The sequence below is a fragment of the Haliaeetus leucocephalus genome, unplaced genomic scaffold, assembly GCF_000737465.1.
Source record: "Haliaeetus leucocephalus isolate CR32 unplaced genomic scaffold, Haliaeetus_leucocephalus-4.0 Scaffold848, whole genome shotgun sequence".
In the NCBI taxonomy this organism is placed as follows: domain Eukaryota; kingdom Metazoa; phylum Chordata; class Aves; order Accipitriformes; family Accipitridae; genus Haliaeetus; species Haliaeetus leucocephalus.
Genome location: NW_010973284.1, coordinates 847,651 through 857,301, shown reverse-complemented (window position 1 = coordinate 857,301; position 9,651 = coordinate 847,651). Strand labels below are relative to the sequence as shown.

Genomic DNA, 9,651 nt, shown 5'->3' with positions numbered 1-9,651 from the left:
TTAAAGTGTAAACATTCACATATTTAATAGTACCATCAAAATAACCATCATCACTACATTAAAAACTTCAAAAATGCATTTGCTTATGGTCCTAATATAAATTAAATATATGAACTAAAAGTAAATAAATTTAACATTAGGTAATGCTATAAATAAAGGTAAATGCGTTTAGTGTACCTTTGAGTCATAAAAATGCCTTAAAAAACAGGTAAGTTTACAGCTTATCACCAATACTCTGGATACCACTGTCATGATTTTTTTTTTTTTTTTTTTTTCAAACATTGATAAGTCTACATTTGACAATTCAGAATGATTTTTGGCCACTGAACACTTTGATGGAGGAAGAGGTGTGTGGGATGTCCAGGATGAAGTCCAAGTTTTATTTCACAATAAAACTTCTTTGATTCCCAGCGCTGATAACAAGGCTCTTTCTTTTCAAAACCTTAATTTTAAGTGCTTTTTTATTTTGGTTTTTAACTTGTTTAGATATCCATTTTGCGAAGGCTCATCCTGCTGAAGGAGTCTCTGAGGGAGAGAAAATACAATGATGAGCTCATATTTTCCATGATGAAATAAGAAGCCTCATCAGATGAACGATTCTGTACTTCATTTCCAGTATTTTCTACAGCTGCCTACTACAAAAATTAAGTCCACTGACATTAACTCATTGCTTTTCAAATGAATCGGTTTTGGCTCTGTGTCTGGGATCATTCAACTGCCCAAGGTTTACTGACATGAAAGCTGACAGAAAGTTTAATTCATGTGTACGTAGAGAAGCAGCACAAACCATCTGCACTACTGAAGTCTTATTTAAGTAAGTAAGTCTTTCAAATAAATCTCTAGTGGAATTTGCCTGGAATACCTGTATTAGACTCCCTGCACGGACTGAACTTCACAAGACTAGAAAACAATCGCCACGACAAACGTGCTTGTGAGGTTCCCACCCGGATGGGGAGGGAAGCACTGGTACTCCCACCATCCCCAGCCAGTGAAACCTGACTCCAGCAGAGAACAGCTAGCACACAGTACGTGAATGATAATGAGGGAAGCCACCTTTCTGCAGTATTCAGCAGACAGACACCAAATTCAGCTACAGAAACATCGCTAAGCACTGCTGTGTGAGCTGGGAACACTCATTTCCTTCTTCAGCCAGCACTAAGTCTTGCTCTTTTTATAACGTAGTTTTGCCAAGCTTCTCTTTTCACATTTTTTATGTTCCCCATCGCTCTTTACCTCTGAACAACACTTGCATGAGGAGAGGTTCAAAACCAGGGCTGTATTCTCCTAAACCAATGGCATGGACATGAGCTGCACTCCACATTCACACCAATCTCCTAAAGGGTCTGTCGTTAAAAGCACCATCACCATCCCGCTCGGTGCTAACAAAGCGCCTTCCAGAAAAAAACTCCACCCCACTCTCTGGTGTGAGACCACGATGCCAGGGCAGTGCAGTCTTGCTGGATTGCATTAGCCTACTTTGCTGACAGGGGACACAAAAGGAGTTGTCAAGCCAAAGATTACGTGGAGGGTACCTGCTGGGAAACACCTCGGACCCTATTCTGGGAGCCAGAGCCTTGTTAGAAATTTGATGTACCCGAAGTCAACCTGCTCAGCCACAGCTGGTGCCAGGGGATTACAGTGCTACGGGCTCTGGCCTGCTTCATACATTCCCAGTGGGGTTTTTATGTTCAGTCTCATTGCAGACGAACAAAAAGCCCGGACTACAACTTACTGGTCTTCCAGCATGGAAGACACTAACTATTTTTCCAGCCTGCCTGTCCCTGGAGCTCCTCATCCCAGTTTCACTGGGAACAAACACGTGTCAAAGGCCTGCCACACTGAGGGTGGTTTTGAATCTAAAAAGAATGGGATGCAGGATGAAAAAAAAAAAAATTGTCATAGATTAGGAACAAAAAGGAACCATTGCAAACACCACCTACCATAACTGCTGGGAAGGGGATGTGCTCTGATGTCAGGACAGAAGGGAAAAGGGATGGACTCAGCCAAAAGAGCCGTAATTGAAAACAAATAGACGTCCCAGGTTCACCAGGAAGATCAGACACCCCAGCCCCCAGTTTTACACCCTCTTTATCTCTGCTGAAAGAGTAAAATCAAATATCCACCTGTGGCAAGTGACCGGCAGCACTGCCTTATACAACTGTGGAATCTTTCTATTTATCAAGGGTTGGAGAGCTTCCTTTAACCGGTGATAATTCCTTTCAAGTTCTCGCTGATATTCCTTTTGGTCTGGACCAATCAGGCTCTTGTTCTTGCGCAGAGCATCTTCGCATCTAGAAAACAAAAGCCTGTGAAACTTGGGCATGTAAAAAAGGACCTGCTTGCTACAGAGTTGTTAATCTAACAGTACAAAAAATTCATTCTGTTCCTCTGGGATGACACATAATATCCTTCTCTGTCTTGTCTTTTGGGTAATAAAGACTTAGCTAAACAACCTGGTGTCCATGGGGAAAGGAGAGGGTCTCATATTTCCAATTTCCATTTCACTTCCAGAGTGACAACTCCTTTTTCATTTTAATTTACTCTCCAGTTACGTTTATCCTCTCTGAAGAGAAATGAAAAGCTGATCTCCACATAGCCACTTCCAGTCCAAGAGGATTTAAAGACTGATAGATCTACTGCTCTCCTCAGGAAAGATTAATAAATAGCAGACTGAGATGTTCATCAGGAACTCTTCTACTTGCAAAGAATTAATTTAAACAAAGAATATGAAAAGAACTGTATCATCAATGCCATTTATTACATATGGGAAAACTATGCTGCCACTGGATCTATTTGCTTGGAACATTTTTATTTCAATTATATATATTTTTTTTAATTCCTTAGTGCTTGCAAAAGATGCTGGACTGAGACTGCAGTTTGCATTACTCAAGAGGAAAGCAGAGCAGGCAGCACATTTCTTGAGAATTCTGCCAGCATGCTTCCACTCTATTTGGAGAAATTCACTTAAGAGGGAAATTAAATCTCCTGGCCAATTCAGCAGTTTCTCCTGACCCTGTCAAGCTGTGAGTTCATTTGTGCCAGCGTGGCTAGTTGTGTTTTCTGAAACAGGAACACTTGTTGACAACTGAACTGTGATCACTAATTCATTCCTGATAAACAGCAAAGCCGAATGACTTCAGCCCCTTAAGTCATGGACCAGCAGCACCAGAGAAACAGGGAACCAACTGGGCAGCTGAGGAATACAGCTGCATATGGAAACTGGACAGATGGAGTTACAACATGAATACTCCTCTCTCCCAATACCCCCTGTGTTACTGTACATGTTTCTGTCTGGTGTGGTAGTAATAACTGCATCTGGCAGGCAGTTTGAAGACAATACTCCATACCTTTTCGTGAAGTCTTTGAAACAGAGCCGTAGTTTGTTATGGTGTCTGAAGAGCTTTGGATCATTGGGTATTTCAGACAAGAAAACTTGTGCAACTTCTAACGGTCCCTTTAGGAGCAGAAGAGAAAAAGTAAGTTTCTTCAAATCATCTGTCACATCCAATTACTGGAGAAACTTCTTGCACATAGAAACATTTGTAAAATGCACCATTTCTTTACAGAATGCATCTTGAAAAATTGCAGCTGGTAAATCTGGCATAAATCACCAAACATCATCACAACTGAATCTCTTTAAGGCTTTTTTTGTTTGTTTTAAATAAAACTCTGCTTTTGGAAAACAGTGTGAGAAAATGCAGAGAGCCTATACTTCTTTTCTCTTATAAGGACTCTTGACAAAGTTTGCTCAGCTCACAACTAAGATAAAGTTTAAACAATGCAGATGGAACCATAGAAGTGTTTGCCAGCACTGCAAACTCAACCCAGAACTTGAAACTCCAGCTGATTTTTTTCCAGCTTGTGCATTAGTGGAGCTTTACTCATACTCCCTCAGTTTTTCCTCAATTTTTCTCCATTTACCAGTTTTGCTTTCCATTTTGCTCAAAAACCACAACAGGACACAATCCTACTTCCACCCACCAAAGCCTGGCTAACCAAAGGGAAAGTAATAAAACTTTTTTTTTTTTTTTTTTTAAAGGGGAGAAGTAGAAGGAAGCAGAAACAACCATGAACGCCAGGAAGGAGCAGGTAACCGAGGGAGGGCTGTCTCCTCTCAGCCACTTTCCAGACCTAACCACATTTTCAGGACTCTTACTCAAATGGCAAAGTCACTGAGAGCGGGTGGTCTAGACCTACCAGTGACCTTAAACACATCCCATAGACTGAATGGGGAAAAAAATCCAACATAATTTAGAAATAAGGCCCAATGCTGAGCATCCACTGCACTGAATGATATGTACTAGCCCAGTGTCTCCAGCTCAGACAGCGATCCTCACCTGATTTACTGTGGTACCTACTGATCCTTGCAGCACCATCTGCAGCATCTTTGGGTCCGCAGGGTCTTGGTGGGTTGCAAAAGCCAATTCTTGTGTTTTCTTCTGCATGTCCTCTATGGCAACTTCAATGGGTGTCAAAATGATCTAAGCAAGAATAGAGTACGCTTGTTATGGCCGAGACTGCCAACCAGACACAGACTTTCAGAAACACACAGGTCACTTTGGGGTGGCACACTGAAGTGGTAGAGGACACCAACAGGACTGACAGTCAGGACAGAAGCACTTCAGAAACGCATCATCTCAGTCTTGGTTTAGGAACATCAAGAAAAAGTTTGATTTTTAAATGTGTTTTTACATCTGGGTACTCAAGAGCTTTCTAGGATTGCTTCTGAGCGGGCAGACTCGTGTCCCTTTGCGGTCACTGCAACCAGCTGCCCAGGGTTACAGCTCTATATATCAGTGCCTAAGCATTTTTCATTGTGTCCCAGCGATCACATCAGTTCCTACCTACCCTTGAAAAATAAGCTATAGGACAACTCTCTCTATAAAGCCTCAGGATCCCACTGGCCTAGGGCCATTGAGGCCATGCAAGTGAGCTGCAACACAGAGCAAAGGACATGCTGTTCAAGCAGAATGGAAGGGAGCAACCTGCATTACTACAAAGCTCACTGAGGGCCCCTGCATATACCAGCTGCTGTGATCGGGATACGCTGGTGAAAGAGGTGGCAGGACATACTGCATTACTAAATCGGTCTGGGTTTAGTTTAGGTTGAATAGGAACAGGGAAAAGTTCAGAGGCATTCTTAAACTCAAAACGAAGGAGTCATTGCAGTGAATGACCAGAGCAGCTCACGATGGCACTGTCTGCTCTCGCTCTCTGCCGAATTCCTGCATCTTTAACAGAGGGGGGGAAGCTAGGCTGGTGACGGCCAGGAGGGTGCATCTGTGTTAATCTGACAGTGTGAAGGGACATGGCCATGGTATTAAACTACAAATACAAGAGTAGATCATGCACGAGTTTCAGCAGCATCCACTTCCCTTAGCCTTTTATAATATTTCCCTTCAAACACAGGAAGGCCCTGACAGCACAGCCCTCACCTCCTCTTTGTGAATGACGTTTATCCTGGTTTTAATGTAAGGGAAGGCGTGGGACGTCGTCAGGATCGTTTTGCGCTTGAACTGCTCGTGCAGCTCCCCGTGAGCTCGGCCATCCAGCGTGAAGGGCGTGCAGTACATGAAACGCCGCAAGTTGTAGTTTTTGTCGAAGTAAGTTATCCTGTCCTTCATCTCGTACGTGTCAAAGTACGGCTCCACGTAGGTTATCTGAATGTAGGCCTGCAGGAAGGAACCCAGGTGGGCACAGTGAGGTACGGGTCCAGAGGAGAAGAGCCGACTCCTGCGCCCTGCTTTTTAGCAGTGAAATAACTCAGCTAGCTCTCTTTCCTCTTGAAGCCACCTCTGGAAGAACTAGGACTTGGTTTTGCCTTTACTCAGAAAAATCACACTCACATTGACAGGGACCAGGGGTGCTGGTAGCTGCTCAGCAGTTTCTGGACTGGATAAAACACAGCTCACTGCCCCTCTCCTCTCATGCTCTTCACATGAAGCGTCTCCTTCCTTTCCCTGCAGATAATGCCCTGTCCTAAGCCACAGTCCTGTTTCTTAGGCACGCTCCTTTTATTTTTGCTACGCTTAAAGGACATGGCACAAGAGTGACAAAATGCTGCAGCTGCACAAAAGCCAGAGGCCAGCGAATGGCAAACTCCCTTCCTTTCCTGCACTAAGCAGAGACTACAGAGAAAGGCAAATGCAGCCTGGGCCTCTGCTGTCCTTTCGTCTCCTCCCTTCCCACCAACCACTACAAGGGCAGGGAACGAACTGGCTAATTCTGCATTCCTTTGCTGGGATGGTTTTCCCCAGCTCTCATCCCAAGCAGTCACAAGACGCTCTGTTCGTGGATTTCACTGCCTACTTGGCAAAATTCAGGGCAGGATTTGTCCCATTATGTTAGCATACATTCAGGGTCTGTTCTACTTCTAAACCTGTACTTGGGTTCTTACCTTGTTAGGATCTAGTTTACATTTGTCCACAGGGTTTGAGTCCTTAATCACTTCAAGCACATCTTCACCAAACCGTTCTCCGTAAAATCCCTACAATCAAGAGCAAATGCGTTGAAAGAAAACGTCAAATGCAGCCATGAGAGATGGGGGTTGGAAAGACAAAGGCATATTCAGGGGAGGCGAAGCTCCACATGCCTTCAACAGTAGCTGTGCCGGAGCTGAATGTGATCTGCTGAACCTAGGAGAATTAAATCAGTCGCATTCCAGGGGCAACAGGAAAAAACAAGCCTAACACCCTGGAAGGCAGGAGAACTCGGGAGCCTTCCAACTGCACGCACACACGCTGCGTGGTTCTGAACAAGCCATTTGAGCTCGCTGTGTGTCTGTGAGCTCAACTGAAAACTGGGGTCAATACGAGATCTGCCTGGAAATCAGGTGCCGCATCAGAGCACGGCTTTGCTGGGCTGGGTGAATGGCCAGGTTCTGAACTCAGTTTCATGGGCTTAAACCTCAAACAACGCTGCTGCTTCCAGCGCAACATGACAGCAGCTGAATTGTTGTGAGCAACAACGTGACATCAGATCTGTTCTAGCAAATAAAATAGGGCCAGGTCTGCCCTCTGGGCCCTACGAACAAGTAGCGTGGCACGGCCCAGACCCATGCTGCTGAACACTCTTCCTCTCCCGCTGGGGATGGCCTCATACGTGCACAGATGAGAACAGTCTCTGACCCATGCTGTTCCCCAGACTGTGTTAAGACATTGTCTAGACACAGGTTAGTTGGCACAAAACCAGGCCAGGCTAACCGTTACACGGTACAGATGGTCACTGGGTGGTACCCGGAGCTGCACCCAAGCCCCAGTTAGATGAATCGAGAGTTGCCTTTGCTTGTTCACGGCTGAAACAAACTTCAGACCTGTGATGTCCCACCTCAGGGGCTCTGAAATTCAGCCACCTTAGAGGGTTCAATCTCTAGGAGTAGAGGAACACTATGTGAAGGCAACAAAATGACAGCAAAATGCAATACTGTCTGAAAGTCAGATACTGGAAGACATGTCAACCTTTTTTCAAGCCCAGGTCATCATATCCTCACCAGGCGGCTGAAGAGAAATGCAAACACAGGATGATGTGCTACAAATTCTCGAATGATCTTGCTGCAAGATCAGGGAAAACCTGTGGGACTCCTCTCCCTCCATTCCTCCCGCCTCCTGCAGCGGTGGCACCAGCAAGAGGACAGGAGACGTCAGGCCCAGCTCTCAGTCACTGCATGGGGCTCCACAAACTGTTTTGCCAAGTGACTTGTTTCTCTAAGCTCAGCCTTGCGTCAGTCTCCAAGAGGCACAGCGCTGGTTTTGCCCAACGATTTTCATTTCCGCCGCTTCCTGTAATTTGGTAACGCGGCTCTCAAATAACTGATGCAACAATAGTTAAAACTGCAACTCACAGACAGAATTTGAGGTCAGCCACAATTATCTCACCTCGAGCCTATGGGAAATTTCAGCTAACTTTGTTATCGCGGGTTCCTTGTAAACAAACTCTTGCTCATCCAGGTCTCCAAATTTAGTTCCATAAAAACCGACCCGGAAGTAGGTGCCAAACATCCTCTTTCCATCCTAGGTTTGGAGAAACAGAAGGTTATTTCAGTGTGGAGACATGCATACCCCCGAGCACGGCTGCAGGCAGACTCCTGAATTTATGCAAAATAAAAAAGAAATTAAGAAACAAGGAAAAAAATAGAAAGAAAGAAGGGAAAGAAAAAACACACCTGGAACTCAGCATGAATGCGTTTAGCAGCAAACACCGCAATGAAATTATAAACTAACATGGAATTATATGGATCAGTTAGGACCATTAGCCCAACCCTGCAATGACTTTTCCCACCCCAGGAGGAGTCTGGGGGTGTTGGATGTCTCTGAGGAACAGCCAAAGGCAAGTCCCTTCATTTGGGTAATTATTTCAGGCTCTCCAAATCCTGTGCAGACACCCCTTAGCCTGGTCCGTAGCCTGTAGGCACAGGCGCAGGGAGGTCCAGCTGCTGACAGCCTGCAGCACGCAGGGAGGATATTGCACACAGACACCCCTGAAAATCACCCACACCGGAGCCCCCGTAATCCACGCTCAAGTAATTGCAGGATTGGGCCGAAGTCATTGTCTGGTTCACTCACACACACACGCAGGTGCTTTTTAAATAGCATGTCAACTGGAAGGTGTTATGTTCTCTTCTAGTAACTAACGTCTAGTAAAGAGGGCCAAAGTCACTCCTGGTGAAAGCAGATGCAATCCACTGTATCATGTACCTGCTTCCATTTGAGCCAGTGGTGAATTTGGCCCAGAAACGCAACAAAAGTAGAGAAACAAGAAAGATTTTTGCTGGAAAAGTAACGAAGAAAATCTGATTGAGAGAGAGAGAGAAGAAAACACTTTAAAAATAAATCAGACCTTTGATTTTTGTTAAAAAAAACTCACGCTGCATGCACAAACCAGAATGCCTTTCAGCAAGAAACTCTAAAATGTTCACCTTTACTCTCGTGAGAAAGTGTGATGTAGTATATAATGCTCAATGTTTCTGAATCTGGGCTGGTGTTTGGTTTCAAACAGCACTTACAGATGTCCTGGCTGCTGTGTATGATTTTTTTTTTTTTTAGTATTTTGCTATGGCAAAACTGATCTCTTGTGGTGATGGTGAACATGATCCATGGAAGGCAAAGAAGATAAATAAGCCAAACTAACATAAATAAGAAAAAAACCCTCAGGCAAACTCCAGAGACTGGAAAAAGCACTGTCACAGCAAGCCACCGCCTTCTTGTGGCCTGGAGGAAACTCTGGGCTGTCACTCCGGAGCTGCCCTGGCACAGCTTGGCTCCTTTTGCCTGAGGGACAGCCAGGAGGATGCGGCGTTGCTTTTTTGGGGTGAGGGCTGCTGCTCGCCCCAAGTACCTTCAGTGGGGCAAAGCTCACCGATGCCCAGCTCTGAAGTGGAAGTGAAGCCTGAAGCAACCAGAGCCAGCAGCAGCCTTGCTTAATACGTGCAGGCCACATCTTGGCTTTACTATGGGACATCGCCAGATACAAATTCATCGGCTCTGCTCTGGCAAGAGTATGGACACATGCTCCAATTTAAGAAAACAAGGAGTCGCACCGAGAGTTGCTCATATGCTTAATGGGGGGCAGGCGGCTCCTTGGACCCCTGCTCTAGCCCATCCCTCGGAGCATCCCTCCTCCAGAGAGGAACTTTTATCCAGCTCCACCTGCCAG

The 9,651-nt window shown here is 45.1% G+C and overlaps 1 protein-coding gene across 2 annotated transcripts in view; it reads right to left on the bottom strand.

Moving 5' to 3' along the window:
- DOCK7 (dedicator of cytokinesis 7) overlaps positions 1-9,651 on the bottom strand; it is a 99,925-nt gene continuing 90,274 nt past the window's right edge. The window contains exons 42-48 of one of the 2 annotated variants that reach the window (XM_010582299.1): positions 7,875-8,000; positions 6,398-6,487; positions 5,436-5,672; positions 4,338-4,481; positions 3,348-3,454; positions 2,124-2,291; positions 1-525 (exon numbers count right to left, since the gene is read on the bottom strand). In XM_010582299.1, coding sequence (XP_010580601.1) covers positions 483-525; positions 2,124-2,291; positions 3,348-3,454; positions 4,338-4,481; positions 5,436-5,672; positions 6,398-6,487; positions 7,875-8,000 — 915 coding nt within the window. In that variant the 3' untranslated portion in view covers positions 1-482. Of the gene's footprint in view, positions 526-2,123; positions 2,292-3,347; positions 3,455-4,337; positions 4,482-5,435; positions 5,673-6,397; positions 6,488-7,874; positions 8,010-9,651 lie in introns of both variants that reach the window. The other variant, XM_010582300.1, reaches the window with a different exon arrangement.